Raw genomic sequence first — 25,499 nt, forward strand, 5'->3', positions numbered from 1 at the left:
ATGGGCCACCAGCCCCGCCCCGCCGGTGGGCGGAGTCAGCGCGGTGACCCCGGAAGGGCTGACCCCGGAAGCAGTTCTCCGGTTGGAAGCGGGGCGCCGAGAACGGAAGTGCCGCAGCGGCCGTAAGGAGGGGACCAGGGTTCGGCTCCTCAGTCCTGTGGCGGCTCCCGCTCTCTGGCTCCGCGCACCATGGGCACCCGCGACGACGAGTACGACTATCTCTTCAAAGGTAGGCGGGCGGGCCGCCAGCTCTGCCCCCCCCCGCCGGGCCCGCGGGAAGGGGGGGAATCGCCTCCCCGGCCCCGCAACCCTCAGCCCCGTCCGCAGCAGGGACAGCTCAGCCCGGAGCATCTCCTGGGAAACGTCGCTTCCGGGCCTGCCTCTCCGCCCCCAGGCCTGGGTGGGCGTGCGGGGAGCAGCCCCCTCTTCTGGGCCAGTGCGAGAGGCTCCCTGGGATGCTCCAGGCTCTGGGCCAGGTCCTTGAATTGAAATCACTGCCCGCGTGAAATCTGACTCCCCTGTAATACATTCGGACCTAGCCTTACCCAGCAAGCCTTGGCCCAGTCCACATCTTGCTGGTACTGGTGGGGGCGCCCCAGCCTTTGACGGAGGGGATGCCTTGAAGTGTATTCCGGAGGCTGCTTCACTATAAAAAACTAGTTTGTAAGCCACCTCCATCATCGCTGCAAAGCAATGTCAGGGTCTCTGATTTTTCCCTTTTGTGGGACCGAGGAAATGGTTTGCAGAGATGCTTATTCGTGGTCTGATAGGATAACACGTGATTTAACATTTACATTTCAGTTTCTAAGTATAGTCAGACTATAAGACTGAGACTTGCTATCCGAAGCCCTCTGTTTTGGAGGCAGCCTTGTGTTGTCAGGATCTTATTGCCCAACGAAGGCTGAATGGTGATCACCAAAGATAAAACTTCAGAAACCCTTTTAGATTTTCTGCACTTGTAGAGTGTGGGTTTTAAATATGGAGGTATGAGTATTGCTATACTAGCCTTGTAGGGGATGGCTGTAGCTTTGGACAAGCCTACTCTAAAAATGACCAAATTAAAACTGCCCCAAGATTTAGTTTTAATGTGAAACAGTCATCCTGGGCTGTGATCTTTGTGCAGTGCTAGGCTGCTCCTGAATAAGGAGAGCAGTCAATGTGCTGAATAAAATAAGTAGCGGTTGTGCAGAGGGAGAGTAGAAGTCACTTCCTATTACAGTTTACAGGTTAAACAGTATTGTAAGGCAAACTATGCTTTTTCGGAGGTTGATGTTGGCATCATAAGCACAATTAGTTTCTTGCAGTAGTAAGTATTGCATTACTTGCCTCATACTGTGCTGGATGGAGTTCTGCTCCAGTGGTTACTGTAACCATTATCTCACACCCCCTGATCTCACTTCCTGTTTTGTCACTTCATAAAGCTCCCGGAAGATTAAGGCAAAAATTCTTTGTTTTCCAGGGTCTAGGCAGATTCTTCTCATTTTGGTTCAACTGAGTTTTGTTAAAGATGCATCAGAATGTAGCAAATGGTCTGTTTAGCATTTATCTTTCTGCCAAACGAAACAGCAGTTGTTGGAAACGTTCACAAGACAGACATGCTGCAAAAGCACAGTGAAATGGTGACAGAGTATTTCCTGACTGTAAAGTGAACACTTAAATTGCCTATTTTGAAACTCTTTCAGATGTAACCACATGCTGTAATACTATAGTGGAAATCTGCATGTATTGAACACTGGATTTAAAATATTAGTTTGTACCTTGTAACAGCAAAGGAGATCTGAAGTGTTACTGTCATAACAGTAAGGATGGACCTTGAAAGAGAGAATGCAAAGGTTTTCTCCCCCTATATTTAACTGCAATAACTTAAGTAACCTTTGCTGTATGTTCTTCCATTTGGAAAGCAGCTTTTTACCATACTTTTCCCTAAGTACAACCATCTGTCAGGGTAAATGTATATTACAACTAAACTCAGGTCAAGGAATCTGGTTACAACAGCAATTGTTACCTGGCAAGGTTACAATCTATTTCCATTTTGCAGTGTAGAAAAGCCATCTTGGTGGTCATTAATTTGAGCACATCCAGTGCTCTTGTCTTGGTTACTCTACACTGAATTATTAAACCACCATCCTAAAACACAAGCACTACAAAAACTGTATAAATTGGACATATTAAAGGATGTCTTTGTATGAAAAATTGCAAAATTAGTTTAAATCTATATAAACTGATTACTACTTTAATCCAAATGGTACATGTTTATCTCCAGAAGAAGGAAAAATGCAAGAAAACAAAGTGAGCATAAGGGAGGTCTTATGGATGAGGAGATTGTGTTCAATCTTCAACCTACCTTAAAGTAACAAGGGTGATATTTTCTATTCCTGCTCTTCCCCCTCCCTCCCCAGTGGATTAAACACTCCTCCTCCCCTGTTTGTATAGGACCTACAGTGTTTGTTCTGCAGAGTCAGAGACTGACAACCTTATCTCCAAATCTGTGTTGATAATGCTGGCATGTAGGGTGCGGGCCAACCTACACTACAGGTGACAACTAAGTCAAAGGAGCTGTTGCAGCTTAGCTGTCTTCCCACTCTGTTGTTCAAGACTTGAGCATGGTTCAGTGGGACTTAAAATAAATTGGGTTGTGTCATTTCTGGCTGTCCCACTCCAATGTGTTGCCCTTCAGGTTCCTATCTTTGAACTGCCTGAAAGACAGCAATGGCCAGAATACTCGGAGGCTGCCCTGCAGAAAGATCTGTGATCTCCACAGTCACTTTTTTTTACTCTTATTTTGGGGGGGGAGGGGGAATTGACAGCCACTGCCCCCTTATGACCCTATTTAGGATTAGATCTGAATTTATCAATATAATTTTTATACCCATGTTGTAGAACCAGCCTGTTATCTAAGCAGCAGATCACTCCTTAGAGTAGAGTGTGCAAACTGTTGCCCACTGTGAGTTTATGTATTGGATGTGTTATACTAATCTTAAGATGACTTTGCTGCACGTTGTCAATTACACCTTCTGTGAAACTTTTCCATGCTCATCCTGATCTTTCAGTTCTGTAAAAATCTTTTGTAGGTACTATTCCAACCAAAATGATGGTTCTGTATTTATGGAAATAAATTATCCAACTGGCTGGATGTTTCATTGAGTTACAGCTCAGTGAGCCAGCAAACTCACTTCCCCATTTCTGAATTTGGGCCTGACTGCACTGACAATCAGCTGACTGTTAGATATGCTTGACAGGCGTTATTGCATCTTGCTCATTTTTCTCCAACTTGATTACTAAATCAAAGAAGCTCTGCTAAAGCTGCACAAACCTGTTGGTCTGGGTTTCAGACCTTGCATTACTGTCTCATACTTGCTCTGTTTATGGAAAAACCTGTCGCCTGAAAGCCACTGCTATTTAGAATGCTAGTAAACCTTATTTGGGCCTCTCCCTCCATTACAAGTCAAGGCAGTTTCTTGTGATGTAGCAAGTCTCATTGCTGCCTCTGATAAATGTAGAGAACAAGATTTGTATTTATTCATTTGTATTATAATATTACCTTGAGGCTCCAGCTGGGTTGTGTTATGCACTGCAAATACACAGAACAGTCTGTCCCTTACCCCAAAGTCCTCAGGTGTTAGTATAAGATGAGACAAATTGGTTTTTAAACAGAGGGGGAGGGCACAAGATTAACAGTGAGAGGATAAACATAATGTGTTATCACTGCTTAACAACTGCCTAGCCATTGTAGAGAGGGCTTTGGGTTTTAAGGAGAGATTTGAAGGATAGTATAGTAACTTTTCAGACTCTTATAGAGTTCCTCACATGTATAAGGGATATAAAGACCTAAAATATAGGAAAGGTTTGTTATTAGATATGGCTCTCTGTGGTGGGAACAAAAGCATAAATAATAAATCCAAGTGTTTTCAGAAGTGACCCTTCCATGCTTGTAAATGTGTCCTAAACTTTATGATGTTGCAGTTAGCTGTTGTATTCCACCCCAATCTTTGCAATTAGACAATGCACATTTGTAGTTACAGGTTCACCATTAATGTTTAAACTGGAGTCTAAGAATATAATTTCACTAGCTAGTTGAAACACTTGAGAAAATGGTTGCTTTTAAGTTTTAAGGCAAAGGTTAAACATGGGAACGCAGTTTTTGTCATGGGCTTTTCATCTTAATAGTTTGGTTTTCTTGCAGCCTAAAATGCTGAATTTATATACATGTTTTGGACTTGTACAGAATGCAATCTAGAGAATCTAATAACAAAAATCAAACTACAATTACTAAAGGAATTTCATTTTGCTGACCAAAATACAGGACTTGCTATGGCAGTAGCAATAATAAAACTACTAACATTTAGCTGAATTTTTGTTACTGTAAAGTGTTGTACAAGTGCTTAGTGTCATGCTAACACTAATTGCACTAGCTAAACATAAATCGCATAAGGGCTACCTTATAATAGGATGGCCAACTATTAGAAATTGGAATCTTTCATAAACTTTTTTGATCTGCTAGATGGTGGACATGCTAGCTTTGGTGGTGTCACATGTTTAAAGGACCATGGCAAGAGTTTTAAGCCTAGTTTGATTTCTTTAATTGCCACTCACAAGAAAGCAGTTTCCTAAACTGTAAATAGATTTAGGCAATCAAAAGTTCAGTTATTACAGTGGACTTCAAGTATAGTATTTTCCCTGTTGCACAGTGGTTAATTCTAAATATCCCCAAAGATCTGTTCACTTGGATGCTGTTTTCACAGAGATTCGGTCATACTGAGGATAAAAACAAAGCCATATTTTTTTACCTTCATTCACAAGTAACAATCAGATAACAGCAACCTGGCAGGGGAGAGTGAACTCACAAAGGAGAAATAATGTTTTGCAATCAGACTAGATGACTAAAAATGAAGTGTCTCTATTGAAAACTGGGAAAACACTTGCCGAGGCGGCTTTTAAAAATACTGTATTCAGTTTGCTAGCTAGCAAAGAGTAATGAGCTGAACTGTTCAGTAAGAAAGTGGCTCTTGGGAAGCTGGATTATGGAAGCACTCTGGGCCTCATTCTGCAGCTGTGAAGGCTGTGGCTGGTACAGATGCCCAGGCTTAATGCTCTATAAGCCTGAGTCATCTTGCTGCTTTTTTTTTTTTAAATATACACCTTTTCTTCCATCTGCTCTCCCTACCTTGATACTTCTCAGATCCTGATTGCCATATGCAGATACAGACTGCTCCAAAGTATGGAACTGTCTTACATCCTGCTAATGGCCATGTCTACACTGGAAACTTCAAAGCGCTGCCAAGGGAACGCTCCCGCTGCAGCACTTTGAAGTGCTAGAGAGCGCTCTCAGCGCCCCTGGTAATCCACCTCCAGCGTGGCTCCCAGTGCTCTGAGCCTGTCTACACTAGCGCTTTAAAGTGCTCAGACTTGCTGCACTCAGGGAGGTGATTTTTCACACCCCATAGCCAGCAAGTGGGAGCACTATAAAATGTAAGTGTAGACAAGTCCTTAGGTCTTGAAACAAATGCCATAAAACCCATTGGAAACCCCAGAGTTGCGTACATAATTACCTTCCAGCCTCGATGGTTAGGACCTTTGAATTACAGTAACTTTGATCATTGTTTTTCTCCCACACTTCAGTTTTGACCAGGATTTTAGTAGCTGTTGTAACTTTTGGAGCTAGTGCACAGTATGTTTCTACCTGAAAGCATGGGATCAAGCTTCTGAATGATTTAAAAAACGTTCATTTTTAAGGATTCACAAGATTATTGGATGGTATCAAAATGCCAGAATTGAAGTGGGTATGTGTGGAGGGAAGAAGAGACTATTTTAAAGTGTTACCAATTTCCACCACATGCATCTGAAGAAGTAGGTATTCACCCACGAAAGCTCATGCTCCAAAACGTCTGTTAGTCTATAAGGTGCCACAGGATTCTTTGCTGCAGTAACTCCTCACTTAACATTGTAGTTATGTTCCTGAAAAATGGACTTCAAGTGAATCCAAATTTCCCCATAAGAATTAATGTAAATGAGGGGGTTAGGTTCCAGGAAATTTTTTTTCACCAGACAAAAGACTGTTATATACACACTATAAGTTTTAAACAAACAGTTTAATCCTGGTACACAGTGATGATGATTGTGAAGCTTGGTTGAGGTGGAGGAGTCAGAGGGTAGGATATTTCCCTTACTGCTAAATGATGAACTAGCAATTGGCTGAGCCCTCAAGGGTTCACTCTCTAAGGGTATGTCTACACTACCTGCAGGACAGTGATTGATGTATTGCATCTCATCTAGACACGATAGATTGATGCCCAAACATGCTCCCTGTTGACTCCAGAACTCCACCAGGGCGAGAGGCAGAAGTGGAGTCAATGGGGGAGCAGCGGCCGTCGATCCCACGCTGCAAGGACGCAAAGTTAAGTGATTCTAAGTCGATGTAAGATACGTCAACTTCAGCTACGCTATTCAGCTGAAGTTGCGTATCTTAGGTCGATCTCCCCCCTAGTGTAGACCAGGCCTCACTCTACAAGGCAGCAGGAATGGAGGGAGGGGAGACATTGCAGACAGAGACACACACCTGATGTATGAGAAGGAGATATGCACGTTTCCCTCTTAAGTACACTGCCTTGTTATTTGGACCAGCTTGCTGAGACCACAGCTGCTGCAAGCTCCCTTCCTCCTGAGCCCTGGTGTATCCCCCCTGCTCTATGGAAGATGAGGTAAGCAGGGTGCAGGAGCAGGGGGGGAGCACCTTGACACTAGCCCTCCTTCTTCCTCCCTCCCCTCTCCAGCCCCCTGCACAGCAAACAGGAGTCTTGGGAGCAACTCCAAGGCAGAGGGCAGGAGCAGCACTTGGCAGGGGGGAGGGACAGGTGAACTGCAGGCAGCTGCTGCACAGGGAACTTAGGGAAGCAGGGAGCTGATAGCGGGGGCTGCCTGTCCACCCTGGTTCCAAGCCCCCACCAGCTAGCTGCAACGGGCTGCGCTTCCTGCAAGCAGTCAACAAAGCAGGCAGCTGCCAAATGAGGTTAGAAGGGAGCATTGCACAACTTTAAACGAGCATGTTCCCTAATTGATCAGCAGCATAACAACGTTAACCGGGATGACTTTAAGCAAGGAGTTACTGTATACTTTGATCATTGTTTTTCTCCCACACTTCAGTTTTGACCAGGATTTTAGTAGCTGTTATAACTTTTGGAGCTAGTGCACAGTATGTTTCTATCTGAAAGCATGGGATCAAGCTTCTGAATGATTTAAAAAGTTAATTTTTAAGGATTCACAAGATTATTGGATGGTATCAAAATGCCAGAATTGAAGTGGGTATGTGTGGAGGGAAGAAGAGACTATTTTAAAGTGTTACCAAATTTAGGTTATTATGTGTGTTAGCTATGAACAGCTTCTTAATAGTTTTTAAGAATAATAATTTTGCCTTTGCTTTGCCTCTGTCAGGCTTAGAGCCGAGTCTTATCTGCTGATGTTGTGCGAAGTTTCCCTGCCATGTACAAGGGGAGCTACAATGGCCCAATTAAGTGGAGAAAATAGAGAGCTGGGGGAAGAGTCTGATTTTTTTTTTGTTTTTGCTTAATTGGATCACTGTAGCTTCTTTTGAAATTTGGCACAGTAACGGTTGTCAGCAACAGCATGGGACTCAGGCTAGCTGAGAGAGTACCATGGCAAGTTGTGTGGAATGACTGAAGTTTTTCATGTTTAGTACTCAGGAAAAACAGCAAAAATATTGGTGATGGTGGGAGCAGGGATAGCTAAACTAGCAGATAGCCATGCTGCAGGGTCGTACTACACAACCTGCTGGGGATAGGGAACTTGGGGAAAGCAGAAATTTACCTAAACAAGAGAACTCTTCAATCCCTAGCGTAACAACTGGATGCTAGGAGTTTGATTTATAGGAGATAGAACTTGGTAAAAAGGAGTTTGAAGGGTTCCCTCTCCCAATAACTTCTATGGGTATGCAATTTCTGTCATTGTAAAGCTATTTAAAAACTTGGCCTAAACTTGCCAGAAGAGATTAATATATTCCAAAGCCAGAAAGGACTATTGTGATCATTTTGTCTGACCTCCTGTATAACAAAGGCCATAGAACTTCCCCCAAATAATTCCTAGAGCAGATCTAGGAAAAAAATCTAATCTTGATTTTAGAATGGTCAGTGATGGAGACGCCACCATGACTTCACTAAAGTGTTCCACTGGTTTCTTACTTTTACCATTAAAAAAATTTACACTTTATTTCCAGTCCGAATTTGTCTAGCTTCAATTTCCAGTCACTGGATCATGTTATACCTTTGTCTGATAGATTAACTAGGTGCTGTCCATGTAGGTACTTGTAGATTAATCAAGTCACCCCCTTAACCTGGTTAAACTAGATTGAGGTCTGAGGCTACATCCACACTAGAAATTTCAAAGCGCTGTCAAAAGCAGTGCTTGGAAGTGCGAATGTGGTCATGGGTGTACTGGGAGAAAGCTCTCCCAGCCTCCTGGTAATCCACCTCCATGAGGGGATTAGCTCCCGAGCTCGGACTAGTGCTTTAAAGTGCTCAAACTTGCTGCACTTGGGGGTGATTTTTCACACCCCGAGCTAGCAAGTTAGAGCGCTATAAAATGTAACTGTAGATAAGCCCTCCGGCTCTCAACATGCCTTTTAGTTTCTAATCATTCTCCTGGCTCTTCTGACCCCTCTCCAATTCATAACATCCTTCTCAAATTGTGGGGACTGGAACTGGATGCACTGTGCCAGCAGCAGTTGCACCAGTGCCAAATGCAGAGGTGAAAACCTCTCTACTGCTACTTGAGATTCCCATGCTTATGCAGCCAAAGATTGCATTAGCCCTGTTGGTTACTAAGTTTTGCCAACAAAAGGAAAACCCTATGGTAAATTGTCAGGTGACACTGATACAATTAATACTCCTGAGGGAATTCTGTGCAAAAAAATTTCTGCACACTATTTTAAAATTCTGCCAAGTTTATTTGTCAATAAACAAATGAGGCTCCACCAGCTGCACAAAAGTGGGAGATCAACCTGCATCCCCTCTCCCCTAGGACATGGACTCGACAGTGATGTTGCACCTGACCCAGGCACAGTGCACTGGCTGGGCCTGCCTCAGAAACACCCTGGGGCCCTCCCCATCCCTGTGAAGCACACTGGGTGTGGGCAGGCAGGCTCAGCCCAGCAGGATCTAGGTGTAGAAGGTGTAGGGTGTGGAGTGAGAGGGTTTTGTGTGGGCGGCTCAGTGGAGATCTGGATGCACAGGGACTTGTTGGGAGGGGTCCGGGTGCAGGCGGTTAGGCCTCAGTGCGGGTAGAATGGTCTGGGTGTTGGAGGAGTCCAGGTGCATAGGGGTGGGGCTTGTCAGGGTGGGGGTTTGAGCGTGGGGGCTCAATGGGGAGTGGTCTGGGTGCAGGGGTGGGGATCCAGATCCAGGGGGATCTGGGTGCAGAGGGATGGAGGTTGCTGGGGCTGGGTGGACAGCCCCCCATATAGTGACGACTCCTCTTGCAGCTGTGGAGCAGGGGGGTCTGACCAACTTTGTAGTGGAAGTGTGTTCATCCACCAACCCAGCTGGGAATAGCTGCTAAGCCCGGTGGCAGGGTAGGAGCCACCAGCTGGGACATCCCCAGCCCTGGGTAGGACTCAGGAAAGCCAGGTGTGGGTGGCTTGGTGTGGGAGTTCTGAGTGCATGGGGTGAGGCTTGGCTGGGGGTCTGGGAGTCCGACCTTGCAGCAGTCAGGGCATCTGCAGCCTCCCCACAGTGATTTACCTCTCAGCTGGCTGCTCTGGGCTCCCGCAACCACATGCCCACACTGCTGTGGAGGGGCATGTGACCACTCTTGTGGCTTCCCTTTGCTTCTGGGTCAGAAAGACATCTGCAAATTCTGCATGTGCAGGGTGAAGAAGAATTCCCCCAGGAGTAAGTTAAATAGGCTTGTCTCTTGCACCTGGGTTGTTATATTCCTGCATCTCCTATGTTAGCAAAATCAGCTATGGGAGGACAACTGAAATGTGACAATATTGAGCTGTCATTCTTGAATAAAAGCCAGATTCTGTCTGTATCAAATGTGGATGTCACAAGCCTAATAAACTACTCGATCGCTAAACAAATGGTTAACCGAGACTGTGTTGCGTACAGCTTCTGCAGCACGGCTAGCTTCTTGCTGAGTCAGCTGGCAAAGGAAGCCAGAAAGATGTTTTCATGAAGGTCTCCCTCTAAGGCCATTCTTGATGCTAATGTATATGTTGCTTTTTGTGGCAAGGGGGGAGTTCAGAAGATGCGTCACTGGTGTGATGGCCTTTATAGTAAAGGAAAAATCCTCTTTCCAGTGTTGCTTTCTGAATTTTTTTAAATTAGGCACAGAAGACTCAGACGCAGTGGACAGTAACTGGGAAGGCTGTCACGTTAAGCTGCAGCTGTGCTCTCTGCAGACTTAGAACTCGGCCTGGGCTTGGTTTAATACTTGAGCTGGGTTTAATTACACCATTCCACTCTTCTTATATCTTGAAAGAGTGAGAGTATTTCAGAAGGCATCCTCAACATACTTGTGCTGGAATACCTCCATTTTTAATGCTAAATCTGAGGTGCTATGAGAAAATATTGCAGACTTGAAAAACAAAAGCTGCCCAGCAAAAATCACCTGCCATGCAATTGTGTGCTCTCCTTTGCTGTTGCTGGCGCTGACTCACTCCCAGCTGGAAGGTGATCTGCCTTCCTTCTCTAGGCCCTTATTTATCCTGTTTATTTTCCCTGATATCAATGCAGTGTTTTATCACTGTCAGGGCATAGGACTATCCTGGTGGGCTGTTGTGAATCAAAGGAGTGGCATGGCTAGAGTTTGAAAGTGTCACCTCCACTCTGTTGTGAGCCCTTATGTTATACCCAAACCTACACCTTGAACCTCAATAGCACAGCCTGCTTCAAATAACCCTCACAAGATCATCACTTTCTCCAGGAATTGGAGTTTGGACCTTCTGCCAGTGTCCCTTCTTCTGCAAATGTATCCATAGCTGAATCCCCAAACCATAGCTGGGGTGAAGTTTGTGGTGTAGTCCTAAAGGGTCAGGTTCCTGGGTCTGGATGAGCTGGATTTAATTGGCAGGTGAAGTGGTGGGGGCTCTAATATCTTTCTGCTCCACTCATTCTGGACCTGGGCAAAGGCTAAAACGGCTCAGGTATGATGGACTGCTCTAATTTTTACACTGGCTAAGGCAGCATTCTAAAGCAAATTCTACCAGCAGAGGACTGCTGAATGTGTTGGGTTGTGGCTTTGCTTGCACCCTACCAGGCTCAAGGTGACAGCTGACTGACCATGTTTGTTTTTTGCATCCCAGGGATTCCCCTGGTGTTAGGAATCCCTGACTTCCCCTTGGGGAGGCTTGTGGTTCCCTGCCAAAAGACACAAAGGAGATCTAGTTGAGAGCCAAGATCTGGTCCACAGGACTCTTGTTTCAGAAACACAACCAGCAAGCTCCAGCTGACTTTACTCTAAGGATCGCCTTGATGTGAAATTCAAGTTGTTGGCCCTCATGAGGTGCTTAGATATGACTTATTACCCTAATAAGTAGCTAGATAACTATGGAGTATTTTACTGCTCTGTGGGAGATTAAGATTTGAATTAAACGATGGTAAAAAGACCCTGTTCAAATGGTGCTGGATTTGGTATCTCCATTTGTTTGGAAGCATGGAGAATATTTGAGCAGTTACATTTGCTGCCTTCTTTTGCCCACATCTCCTTGTGAAAAGTAAATGTTTCTGTGCATAAAGCAAATTATAAAAATTGCTCTGAGTATATTTGCGGTGATGTGCAATTCTGATGACACTTATCTTGTCTTTAGTTGTACTTATTGGAGACTCTGGTGTGGGCAAAAGTAACCTCCTTTCTCGATTCACTCGCAATGAGTTTAACTTGGAAAGCAAAAGCACTATTGGAGTGGAATTTGCGACAAGAAGCATTCAAGTTGATGGCAAGACAATAAAGGCGCAGATATGGGACACAGCAGGACAAGAACGATACCGAGCTATAACATCAGCGTAAGTGATAAGTACAGTGTATATTTTTACTAGAACTAGTGTTTTGTTTCAGTTTTCTCCTGAATCTGAGAAATTAGAACTCAGAATCCTTTGTGCCGTAATGAATGCTGGAAAACATCTTCCTGTAAAATGGTTAAACCTGAGACTGGCAAAAGCATGGTATTTTGTAGGCAAATTTACTGAATTTGAATATCATTGGCATCTGTGTGGTGTGATAATTTTTACTCCTGAAACCTATCTTCAATGTTACACATTTCTATTAAATTCTGAACTTGATTGATTTAACCCCGTTCAGATACACTAAGTGTATGGGGCTATTTTAATATTGGTGAGAGGAAATGGGATATTTGGGATCTTATCAGATGTCGCTAAGATATGGATGGAAGTCTGGAGTAGCAGTCTTGAACCAAACCAAACCCCAGGTTCTTTAGCTAGTCTCTGACCAAGTCATCTTACTTGTCTGCTTCTCTGTCCATCTATAAGTGGCAATATTACTTCCTCACTGTGCAGGGCCAGATTAACTCTCCTGTGGGCCTGGGGCTATTAGATTTTTTGGGGGCCCCTGAAGGTTTGGTGTTGGGGAGAGGGCTCAGGGCTGGGGCAGGGGATTAGGGTGTGAGAGGGGGTGCACGCTTTGGTCAGGAGGCGCATACCTTGAGTGGTGCCTGGTTGGCGCAGCAGGGCTAAGGCAGGATCTCTGCCTGCCCTGGCTCCATGCTGTTCTGCTCCCTGAGGTGGCGGCATGTCTGGCCCCTAGGCAGAGGGGCCAGGCCAATCTGCAAGGTGCAAGCTGCCCGAGCCCACAGGTGCTGCCCCTGCAGCTGGGGGCAGGGGCAGTGCACAGAGATTCCCTGAATGCCCCTTGCCCTAGGGGCTGCAGGGGCACATCAGCAAGCCAGTGCTCGCAGCTCTGGGTTTGCGGGGAGGGCACTGAGGCTCGGGGACCGGCACATGGCATGGAGACTTGCCATGAGCCGGATGAAAAGAAGCAACGGGCTGCATTGGGCCTGCGGGGCCCCCCTTATCTGCAACCCTTAAAGCCCCTGTGTTAATCTGGCCCTGCCACTGTGTAAAGAGCTTGGAGACCCAGCTAACTACAAACTATTTATAACCCCTATTTTTGTACTTTGAGGTTTCATCGTAAAAGCAGAAACCCTAATAATGCTGTAGTGGACACTAGTCCCCATGCAGCAGCCTTAGCTAATTGGAATAACTGTCTGGCTTAAAGTGGAAGGTAAATGAGAACAAAATGAACTTGGGTGTGCTTAGTCTAAGACCGGATTGTCAAATAGCAGAGTCAGTCAGATTTGATTCACCTTCTGTTAAGGCACAGAGGAGGACTGTTTGTTTGAATCATGTTGTTCGTTGCTGATTCAAGAATACACGTTTGCCCACAGGTACTACCGTGGGGCTGTTGGGGCTTTGTTGGTTTATGACATTGCCAAGCACCTTACCTATGAAAACGTGGAGCGATGGCTGAAAGAACTGAGAGATCACGCTGACAGTAACATTGTCATTATGCTGGTGGGTAATAAGAGTGATTTGCGTCATCTGCGCGCAGTCCCTACAGATGAGGCCAGAGCTTTTGCAGGTTAGTGGATTAAATATAGTTTGTTGATGGTAACCCCTCTCTGGGGATTCAGATTCTTTGCAGCCCAGTACAGGCAGGCTTTTAAAGAACAAAGGAGCAAGTTGTTACTTGCCCTCTCAGCCCACTGTTAACACACTTCCCCATAGACATCAGAGCTCTTCTCTCAGCAAGCAGCCTAATGGCACCAATACTGATGCCATTCCTTGGATCAGCCAGAGGCATTTGTGCTGTGACAATATCCCTTTAAACCGAGATACAGCATCTCATGTGTTCCTGAGCTTTAACGCTCTCGGGGATGCTAAGATCCTAAGTCACTTGTGTAGTAGCACTGCCAATCCCTCCAACCTTCCTTTAGTTCATCGGTGGCATGTGAACCGCTGGGTGAGGCTATCCCCCAGCTCCACCCCTTCCACATGCCCCACAGGAGTCCAGTGGGTCTTCTCCCTTCCCCTGCCACAGCTGCCAGCCTCCACCTCAGGCTAGCATCCCCAGCCCTGAAGCGCCAGGAGGGTGTGCGCTGCTGAGCAGGAAGCAGGATGGGCAGAGAATGGGAAGGGCCACACCTGGCTGTTTGGGGGAGGCTGCCTATGATACCCGCTGCCCATGCTTTATTTAGCTTTTACAACTGTAGACACAAGTGAAGGCAGCAAATAGACGGACATGGACGTTCAACTTCGTTTTGAGTACCCCCCAGCAGGTACTAAACTCAACTGGTAAGGCCTTCTCATGAAATGAGAGCTTTGTGTCTCAGACTCATTGACTTTACGGCCAGAAGGGACCATTGTGATCATCTCAGCAATGTGCAATTAAATTCTAGGGTCACCTACCTGGGTCAGTCATGGCCTGAAACTTGTTGTTTATGAAGATGGCAAAGTTTCTTTTGTACTGGAATGTGGATTTGGGTTCCTTGCATTAATAATAGTTAGTCATTGATTTATGCAGGTCCTTGCACACAGCTTGTGGCCAAGTGAGGATGTTTGCATGCAAATAGGACAACACCAGAAACTGCATTTTTTTTTTTTTGGACTCAAAATCCCTGAGGATCATTCCTCTTTGACACAAGGGGGCAGCTTTTGAGATGCTTGCAAGGGGGTTCGCCCTTTCATGTAACACTTAACATCCAAACTTGAGGTTGAGAGAATGGAAGAAACCACAACATGGAAGTCAAACATAAAAGAACTAAACCTGACTCCTTGCCTCTTCCCGCACTCTGAGTGATCATTCATTGCCTGAGGTGACTCACACCTCAGTGCTCTGGTGACACTGAAGTGAAGTTCCATAATATCTTGAAGTGAAGTTCCATAATATCTTAATAAGCTCTCCTTTACATGACACTGGAACAACACCCCAGTCCTACCGCTTCAGAAGCGGCACTACCTCATTCAAGAAGTTACATCATAGTGCTGCTGTGGCAGGGCGGAGTTATGGGACTAGTTGAGGAATAATCCTAGAAGCCCCTCTTCCTCCCCCAGTGTGTGGAAGTACTATAAAGCAGTGTGTCTCAACCTTTCCAGACTACTGTAGGCCTTTCAAGAGTCTGATTTGTCATGTAAACCCAAGTTTCACCTCACTTAAACTTCCAAAATAGGCATAAAAATACAAGTGTGTCTCAGTTCACTATTATTGAAAAGTGCTGACTCATTTTTACCATATAATTATAAAAAACCTGGAATATAAATATTGTACTTTCTCAGTGTATATTATACAGAGCAATATGAACAAATCAGTTTCTGAAATGTTGGTTTGTACAGACTTCGCTAGTGCTTTTTATGTAGCCTGTTATAAAGCTAGGCAAATATCTAGATGAGTTGATGTACCTCTTGGAAGACATCCGAGTACCCCCAGCGGTACACATACCCCTGGTTGAGAACCACTGCTGTAAAGTCTCACTAGCACATACTGGGGTGATAAGCCTCTGGGGTAGACTGGTGCCTAAAACATGCAGCATGTGAGAGTGTTGTTATTGGCAGTGGGCATTCATGGCAGGTGGCCATCCTAGTGTCCCCTCATGGCATGGGGAGGCCCTGCAGGTATGGTTCCCTCAGCTACCTCTCTTCTGGAGTTCAGAAATAAACCACCCTCATCCAGAGTCTTCAAACAATATTCCCTACTTTTAGGGTCTAATTTATTTAGTTTTAATAAAGAGAGCTTCCCTTTAGGTGCAGGGGTCCCCAGCCGCCTCCTTGGTACAGGAGCCCGCAGCCCAACAAGGGGGCCCATGCTCATTAATTCAGGACAGCTGTGGTCTCTAACCAGTTCTTCCCCAGCTGGCCCTTCTTACCTGAGCGCTTTTCTCCCTGGGTTTGAAGAGCTTCCTAGGCACTGACTTTCTCCTGGTGGTGTGTCACTGCTTTCAGAGAAGAGGCAGAATATATACAGCCCTCTTTCCCAGAGCTAGTCCTGGTTGGTTGGAAGAGCAGGGAGCCTTGCCCCACCCTCTTGACAAGGCTCCTGGCCCATGTCCCTTAAAGGAACAGTAGCACGCGTTTTCCACAAAGTATTTGCCCCATAGCTGCCTCTGCCATTTTCTTAATCCCTTGAGTACCTCAGAACTCCCCAGATCTCTCAGCAGGGCCATGCTACAGAACAAGGCTTGGCTGACCCCCCTAGGCTCTACTGTCCTTAAGGGGGCAGACTACCCCCATTATAGCACTGTTCTCTGTGCCCCCTTTAGAAGAGAGAACATTTGTTTTCATAACTACACTTTTATATCCGTACACAAGGTTTTCAACACAGACTGCAATAAATCCAGTCTCTGGCACAGGAGGAGTGCTTGATGAGAATCACTTGTGTGATGCCTGCATTGTAATTTACGATCTCTTTCTGCCCACCCAGAAAAGAATGGCTTGTCATTTATCGAGACATCTGCTTTAGACTCTACGAATGTGGAAGCTGCTTTCCAGACTATTCTGACAGGTGAGCCTCGTAGTGCTTTGTGTGGTCTGTCTGTGTGCTGCTGAGGGGAGGAACTGCAGATTGCATGCAACTTTGCCATTTAAACATGCAATTTTCCCTAGATGTAGAGACCACAGGCCAGATTTTCTAGCCTGCTGGTTACAACATTAGCCTAGGACTCGGAAGACCTGGGTTCAATTTGCTGCTCTGTCACAGACTTCCTGTGTGATCTTGGGCAAGTCACTTAACCCCTCTGCGCCACAACTCCCCACCTGTAAACAACAGAGAGCCACACTACCCTACCTCACATGAGGGTTGTGAGGGTAAACACCTTAAAGATTGTGAGGCACTCAGATATTATGGTGCTGGGGCCAGGCAGGTATGTTAGATGTTCTCTGCTCTGCACAAGCAGTACGTAGGGGCTGGAAACTGGCCACATCTGGAATTTCCAGCAGGCATAGCTAGCTTGAACCCCACCTCCTGCCGTCCATGACATTGTAGGGCAAGAGGAGCCGTGGCTGCCTGCAGCATGTCGAGTTCTGACAGTTCCCTAGCTGATTGCTCCGTATGGGCTATAGCCAGCCAGTGCACATTAGAACAGCCCAGAGGGCCCTCTAAACTGCTAGACAAGACCAGGACTGGAGTAGAACCAACTGCAGCATCGGAGAGCTCCAACCAGCTCCTCTGTGGTGCCCCTTCAACTGTATTCAGCAGTGAGTCTAGCCCAAGGGTTCTCAAATAGGGTCTGGACCCCCCAGGGGGTCGCAAGCTATCAGTCTCCACCCCAAACCCTGTTTGCCTCTAGCATTTATAATGGTGTTAAATTATATAAACAAATGGTTTTAATTTATGAAGAGGGGTTGCACTCAGAGGCTTACTGTGTGAAAGGGGTCACCAGTATGAAACTTTGAGAACACTGATTTAGCCCATATACCTTTGCATCTGTCCTGTGCCTGGCTGGATGCCCTGGTCTGGTAGGAGTGCAGTCCTACTTCTAAAATATACCTGTCTCTGTACTGTTCAGCACCCACCCAACCTCCATTCCTGTGCTAGCAGGCACTAGTCTATGTTTGAATGTATTCTTATCTGGAAGATGCCCATGATAGGCCAGAGAATTTAATACTTTGTGTCTTTAAAATGCACTGAAGAGGGCCAGACTGTCAGCAGCTATATTAGAATGTGAAAATGTAAGAGGAGATAACTTGCATGCAATCATTCAGGATTCATGAATTACGTTGGAGAGCACTTTGAGGCAGGACAATTACTTATTGCAATTGATCTTGTCTGAGCTTACATCTGTTGTATGAACAATGAAGCAGTCCTTGCTGACTCCTAGGTAGTTGGCATGCTTTGCCAAGAACAGACAGGTATTTGTTAAACAAGGGAAGTACCCAAAGTGTCAGGATTTTCTGAGAATGCTGCATGTTTGAGACAGATTCTCTTCTTCATGAATTTGCTGTTTAATAGAACACTTAATTATTACTGCAATTGAAATTGCATTTTTAATGTTTCTTGGAGGCTCTTGAAAGGCTTTTTTAAACCCCAAATCCCTCAGCATCCCTGTATAGTACATAAGTGTACCCATTTTACAGACAGGTGATTGGAGGCCCAAAGAGGTTAATTGACTTGCTCAGGTCCATGTAGAGCTGGGGGCGGAGCTGGGATTAGCATGCAGGAGTCCTGATTCCCAGTTTCTGCTCTAACCACTGTTTGTGGCTCCTTTGTTAAAAAACATCAGATCAGTCAGTGGTGATTGCTATGAAAACTAAAATTAAGGCTGCAGAGTAAACTCCATAAAACTGGACAACACAAGAAGCATTGTCAACCTGCATATCTCTCTGCTGAGTATCTACTGATGCTATTTCTGGGTGTGGGGCAGGGGAGTGGTTGATGTGTATTAAGTAGACAGCATTAGACAGGTGCTAGCAAGCTTGTTGGAATTCCTATCTTCTCCATCCATTTCCATTTCAGGCAGTCTGCAAGGTTCAGCCTGAGGCATGCCCATTTTGCACAAGGGGTTTGGGAGAAGCAGTCTCTAACTGCCCTCCAGGTCCCAGCAACCACATACCTTTGCCATCTCCCAGGGTCATGGACATTTCAGCATGTGATCAGAATGTATGTCCGTGTGCAGTGTGTATTTATGGATGTGTTCTACACTTCAAACCGAATAGCTTCTCTTCAGCTATGCTGCCTGCCCCATCTTGACTGGTAGGGGTAAAGACCCTTGGCACAGGTGTTACTATTTAGCTTATTAGTTCGGCTCTGGCAGTGCAAGGGAAACAGAAATCTGGAAATCCGGCAGATAGAATGCTGCGTACATTGGTTTCTTCCAAAGCTGTCAAATTCTGTATAACTCAAACTCATCATCAGATTGCCCCAAGTTTATTGGTGCACTGTACTATTCCATAAAGGCATTTACTGAGGCAAAATTTGTTGTTTGCACCAGGCTGCTGTCTTAGCTACTACACACAGCTGGGTGACAATCAGACTTATATATTGCTAATGCCATGGGGAAGCCATTTACCTCTTGGGCAATAGCTAGATGAATGAAGGTTGTTTTCAAAGCAGCCTATACTAGCTTGTTTGTTTTATCAGCATCTTTTATGCCAAAGTTGTTTAGGATTATTGTTAGTGGACATTCTATTTCCGTGCTTAATTTTCCTTTATGAGGTGCATTGTGTAATCGGAGAATAAGTGAATCAAATCCTGTCCTCAAGGGCTTCTGGAAGGTGTGATTGCTGCTCAACAAATGTAGATGTTCCCTGCATGTTGTGGTGACAGTATTTTAGATACAGAATTGTCGGGCATGCAGATGGTGTTCCTGTTCAGGGGGAGTTGGATCATGTTTGAGGAAACACTTCTACTGATTAGAGAGCATGTGGCTTGTTCTAGCTGAGCTCCTGTGTCAGGGAGACAAAATAAAGTAAATATATTAGCAGCAGGTTGCCTCCATCCACACTTCAACTGGTGTGTGAAGGATGAATGTTCTCCCAGTAAACTTCTTGATAACGCTTGTCATAGCTGGCTCTTTCCAGCCAAAACCTACTAATGATTACGGGGGGTTACTTCAAGTGTGTGAAATTCAAATTGGTTGGTGCTACCCAGCCCCCGCTTGTTCTGCACAATTTACTCTTGGCCAAGAGTTATCTCCCTGACACCTCTACAAATAGGGTGTTTGAGGGTGAAGCATTTCTTATTCTTCTACAAAGCAAATCAGATCGGAGCCATAATAAACCTAAAACCCGACAGGCTAATAACCAATGTGACACACACACAAGTGGAGACTCAATGTTCTGTCATGTCCCCAGCGTTAGCAGTGCTGGAACCGCACTGTAAACAGGCTGCGGCTGCTGTTTTCCACATCTAGTTGCTTATGCAACCCTGCACGGAGCTGGTCTGACATGGTGTTTCAAAGTACTGACAGCCAGCCTGTAGTAGGGCTCCTAGCCCTGCTAACTGCACTTCAGCTGAAGTGGTGTTACTTATAGCGGGAGCCATTTCTCTGGAATGTGTCGGACCAGCAAGGCCGACTTCAGGGTTCTCCAGCACCCGATAAGAACAGTGTCATTCACAGCCTTTCATTTTTGTTAAAAGCAGCTTTAAATGTTAGGGTTCATGGGTATGAGAAGGATGATTCCCCTGGTGTTATGGCAGCTTACACATGTGCACGTACTGCACTCCGACTGCAGGTGGAGGGGGGAAGGCCCTTTCTTAGCCTAGTTGCTCATGATGGGGGGTAGCTGGAGTAGAATCTCATACCCAGTGAGCGCCTAGCTTGGGGGAGGGTTCAGCTGCTCAGGAGTACAGGTTCTGGACTGTTAGCAAATTGGGCAGTGTCTGTCCTTCTGCAGCCAAAGCAGATGATCCAGATGGCCTTGTTAACAAGGCCACATTTAGACATCGAGGGCCTGATTCCCATGGCACTGCTGTACACTGCTCTGGCAATGCACGGGGGCCTTACAGCGAGTATTTGTTACAACTACAGCCACTGTAAAATCCTTTGCACGGCCACAGCAATGGACAGTGGCCTTAGTGTAAATGGAAGTCTGCTCTCACGTGTGACATGCTGTCTGCCCCCGAATCAGCCTCTGTCTTGCAGCTCTGTCCTTCCTCTGGGGCTGCCTTCTCACCTAGCGATTTGTAATGTTACTTCTCTGGGGGGTTCCCACCAATGACAAACAATCTGAGGATTTTCCTGTTGCAGAGCTTGGTGTGCCTAAGAATGAAGGCAACATAGCAGTGGCCTAAGCAGGCCCTGTGCAAGGTTCCTCCTAGATCAGTGTTTCCCAAACTTGGGATGCCCCGGTTTGTTTACCTGCTGGCAGGTAAACAAACCAGCCAGGCCCACCAGGGGCTTTCCCTAAAGAAGCAGGGTCCCAAGTTTGGGAAACACTGCTCTAGAGCAATGTCACTTGCCCAGCCCTGTTGCAGTGCAAGGCCTCTTCTGAGCAGAGATTGCCAATTACAGTGACCCGTGCTACTTAATAGGGACTTGGATTTTGTTGTTACTGAAGGGAGTGTAAAGTATTAATGTCTCTCCTCCCGCATATCTTCACTAGCATGGAATCCTTAGGGATTGCCTAGTTGTATAGCATAGGCCTGCATACGTTGATAATCCTCATGCAGGCCTCAGAGCCTCTGCTGCTGATGCCACAGGATAATGCTGTGTGGCAGGCAGGTGGTAGATATCACATGTCAGACCAGCATAAATTTCAGCATCCAGAGGAGGAATCGGCAGTGCAGTAGTCTGTGAAATGCCATCCAATTCTTGGGTGGTAGTGGTGAGAGAGCTTGAACCTGTAGGATATGGGGACATGAAAACAGAAGCTTCTCTTTTGTAAGTTGCAAATCTTTGCTTGCAGCTGTGGAACAGGACGGGTGTGATGTCTAATGTTACAGGACTGTTAGTGATAATGCAGTGGAGTGTGTGCTCGGGAATGGTCCTTCATGGAAAATACTGTTTTCAAGCTTGGTGTCTGCAGAGGTTATCCACTGCTGAAGTGCTGCTGGTGAGTTATAACTATAAAGGCAGCAGCAGTAGTCACTTGTTCTTAAATAGTAATAGGTCAGATTCTGCCCTTGGACATGCACAGAGAGCTGTGTGATGGTAAACCTTGGCCTGAAGATCTTGGTGCCTGAGGTGCTCCGATTCCATCCCACCCGACCAGCAGTACTTCAGGGTGAAATGCCCTGATGTATGATGAGCTGCATGTGTTTTTCTAAAGAAGAATTTTCGAGTGTTCCATGGGAGGTGATACGATGTGTGGGTTTCTGTCTTGTAGAACAGACTTTGTAAGGTGCATAAACTCAGCACGTGGGCCCTTAGAATTGCTGTTTCTGCAATCCTGTGGACTTAAGTGCTGGAGACCTGTTGGAAGAATGTGTGTGTTTCATTGATGATCACCCCATTTACAACCTGAATTTGCTCCTATGCACAAGAGACCATTAAAATTATTTCAGGCTGCTTTGGAAAGACATGACAGAAAACTTTAGTAATTCTGAAACCAGAAACCCTGTTCCTTTCAGTGTGGCAACTGCTGGGTTTGCTTATATCAACAGTTCACGGGTGTAGCCAGCTGTGTCAAACTCAGATGATCCTAACAGGTTCTTCCTCTTGTATTTAATGAGATGTGGGATGTGTCAGTTCTGAATCCCCAACTTGCTGCTCTTCTCTGAATGAATGTGCCACTGGCAGATAATGATATTTTCTTTGTATTCTCAACAAGCCTTGTGCACTGTGCTCATGTGATTTTGTCCAGTTGTCCTGCTAGTCAGCATTCAGATGGCTGTATGCACTTGTGCTGTCTGTCCTGCAGGAGAAATTCAGGTCCGACGTGCCTGTTCGGTCCCTTGGTGACTGCATTTGCTGGGGTTTAACTTTGTTCACAACTTGTTCAAAACGCTGCCCTTTCCCTGCACCTTTATCCCAGTCCCATTTGCTGGAAGACCTCTTTCTAGCACACTTCCTATTAGCTACAGCAGCAGACACAGAGCTGTGTATTCAGCCCTTAGCAGCAAATGTTAGACTTATCTGCACGTTTGCTCAATTTGCTTGTGTTGAAATGTCCGGTTGTTCAATTCTAAGCAGTTTATTGCTCACATTCTGAACAAATGCTACTCTAGTGGAAGAAATATTTCTTGGTTTGGGGTTAAATAAGGTGCCAGTCAGGCAATTGTTGTACTGATAACTGACTGGGACACTCCAAGAGAACTCGGATCACAGCTTTCTGTGCAGCGAGGGATATTTGCTGAGCTATGCTTTTTTCTCATTCTGCCCCAGAAGAAAGAGTAAAGTGTAAGTGTCTTGTGCTCCAGCCCTCTGAACTTATATGGAACTCCTGGTGTACTGCATAGTGTGGAGCAAGAAATTGCTGGGTGGAGGAGTTCATTTATTTTCACCCCTTCCCCAGAAGAACAGTTCCCCTAGCAGAGGGCAAGGCAGTACCAACTGGCATACTTCACTCTAGTTTGAAATCAGGGTAGCTTTGGACTGAGCTCAAACTTTTCCACTTACCTAAGAAAAGCTTGGAAGGGGACTGTAGTTTTGAATAAGAATTTGCAAGAGAGTCTCTCATTTCCTCCTCCATTTTGAGGCAAGTAGTAAGTTTCCTTGCTAAAGCCCGCTGCCTGCCCACGGTCATGCTGTCCTTTCTTTCTCTTTGAGCATTTGAGATGCACTCACTACGGCTGCGGAAATGCTTAATGCCCGGGCTCTGCTTTGCACTCACTAACTCCAGGACATTTTGAGGTGAGGCTTCAGATCAAAGTATGTGCTGCACCTCTGAGGCACTAGGAATGAAACAAGAATTTGAGCTGAGCTTTCCATTTCAAGCTTCATTTTCTTTCAGTTTGGAGTCCAAATTTTGGCTGTAGATTTAAAGTCCGATCTTTGCTGCTCAGACATGGAGTACTTTTGTTTAGATCCATGACACACAACCTGGGGAAAGTTACAGAAACAAGGCCTGTCACATACTCTGGACACCTCTACATAATTTTTTACAATCTAAGGCTGCTTCTCCCAACAGCAAATACATCAGACATAAGACAGGCCTGAAGGTCTTTTGGAGCAGAGGAGCAACTGCCTCTCTGAGCCCTCTCCAAAAGGTGGGAATGTAGCAGCCAACCAGCTCCATTCAGCCATGCTAGCATCTCCAGATGTATTCACAGCTTTACGATGATCAGGAGCAAAAGCCATATACAGCTCTTAAAAACTAGCAGGGGCATTTTAGTCTCCCATAGCCTAATTCTCTTGCTAGCATGTTCTGGCTGCAAAATAGCTCTCTTCAAGGGAAGTAACAATAAAAGCAAAGGTGTAGGGAACAATAAGTAGTCTTGTAGAAAGCAAATGAGCCTTGGTCACAGGATAGTGGAAATGTGGTGGTACAAGTGAACTGATTGTGAAGATATCTACATGATGTAACCTACACAGTTGTGCGTCTCATTTTGTTACGAGGTATTGACAGACTTTGCTGGTTTATATATAAAGTCCAGAAGATGCTAAACTTGAGTAACTAATTGGTGTTGCTGTGACTGAAAATATGTGCATAGTAACTGGTTCCTGTTCTCATTTTGCAGAGATCTATCGTATTGTTTCTCAAAAGCAAATGTCAGACAGACGTGAAAATGATATGTCTCCAAGCAACAATGTGGTTCCCATCCATGTCCCACCAACCACTGAAAACAAACCAAAGATGCAGTGCTGTCAGAATATATAATTGTTTCTTCTTTCCTAAAAGGCTGTGTATATTCCCAGGTCCAAGATTTAAATATATTTGTAATTCTTGTGGTTACTTCTTTGTGTTCAATTACTTCCTCTTATTATTCCTTCTGATCTTTTTCATGTCTTACCACTTTGATTTTAGTGTTAAAATTATTATTGCTTCCAAATGGCTGCAGCATTTTCACAACTCTGACTCGCCAGTCTTGGTTTAATCAATTAGAATTTCAAACAATTTATTACTTTCTAACATGATGACCACCAGCTGGGTTACTGAACGTCATTTTGTAATACAGCTCAGAAATGTTAATTCTGACCTTCCCAAAACATTACTGTCAATGTTAGTGAATATTTCTGGGCTATTTAAATGAGATCATCTTTCCCCACTCCAGCTGTTTGTCTTGCATCCAAAAATTGCTCTTAAATGCAATTTTACAGTAAAGCTAAATGTTTGTTACATCTTGAGGTGGTCAAGGTATGTGGGTTTTTATTACTAAATACTATGGCAAAAACAATTCTTGTTTTGCAGCCAAGCTGCAGACTTCACTATGTGCAATGGTGCTCTTGAGTTCTAATTACTGTGCAAATGAGGTCATCATGGGAGGAAGTGCTGCTGGGAGGCTGGAATGGGAGATACAGGTAGGAGCTCATTCAAGGTGCCTCTTCTGAAATAAGACAAAGCTACATGAGCTAAGTAACAAATTCACTTTTCTCTCTAATATTGGAACTTGCAGCACTTTGTGTTGCCCGGGAATTAGACTCCATGGTACAGGCAGTGTCAGAGGATGAGCAAGTCCTTCCTTTCCACAATGAATAGAAAACTTGAGAGAGATTGCATCATGTACCCAGAGTTTGTTTATATTAGCAAATGCTTAATGCTGGGGTCACCAACTTCTGTGATGTCTAAAGAATTTATGAAGGATTCCTGTAACAGGGCACCACTCATTGGTTAGTATAATCTGGAATAGCTTTCTTACTGAAAGGATGTGCAGCTAATAGACTGATTTCAGTACAAGTCAGTCAGTCAGCAGTTGACGTAGACTGAGGGATAAGGTTGTGAACTGTGCCTTCTGTCAGTACACTTTTGAAAGTACTACCTAATACTCTCTCATCTCCAAACTGTCCACTAAATGGTTTGAGTTATTGGCACTTAAACTCCTATAGTATTTAAAAAGCTATCAAAAACAATTGGAGCGGGGTGGGTGGGAGGAGAGACATTCCTCAGACAGTGATACAATCAACCTGGAACATCTGTATGTGGGCATGCACAAATTGCTGCATT

At 45.1% G+C, this 25,499-nt stretch overlaps 1 protein-coding gene across 1 annotated transcript; it reads left to right on the plus strand.

Moving 5' to 3' along the window:
- The first annotated feature begins 74 nt into the window (after positions 1-74).
- On the plus strand, positions 75-24,290 carry RAB11A (RAB11A, member RAS oncogene family). Its single transcript, XM_050967616.1, has 5 exons — positions 75-229; positions 11,819-12,014; positions 13,412-13,605; positions 16,441-16,521; positions 24,076-24,290. Exons 1-5 carry the CDS (start codon positions 190-192, stop codon positions 24,213-24,215), a joined length of 651 nt encoding a protein of 216 aa, XP_050823573.1. The 5' UTR covers positions 75-189; the 3' UTR covers positions 24,216-24,290.
- The last annotated feature ends 1,209 nt before the right edge of the window (positions 24,291-25,499 follow it).

This window comes from Gopherus flavomarginatus, chromosome 9, assembly GCF_025201925.1.
Source record: "Gopherus flavomarginatus isolate rGopFla2 chromosome 9, rGopFla2.mat.asm, whole genome shotgun sequence".
Classification (NCBI taxonomy): Eukaryota; Metazoa; Chordata; order Testudines; family Testudinidae; genus Gopherus; species Gopherus flavomarginatus.

Bases quoted from the DNA above. Each gene is read 5' to 3' on its own strand.
- RAB11A (XM_050967616.1), top strand. From the start codon at position 190: ATGGGCACCCGCGACGACGAGTACGACTATCTCTTCAAAG. The intron at 230-11,818 runs GTAGGCGGGCGG...TCTTGTCTTTAG, and splicing joins GTACGACTATCTCTTCAAAG to TTGTACTTATTGGAGACTCT. The intron at 13,606-16,440 runs GTTAGTGGATTA...CTGCCCACCCAG, and splicing joins TGAGGCCAGAGCTTTTGCAG to AAAAGAATGGCTTGTCATTT.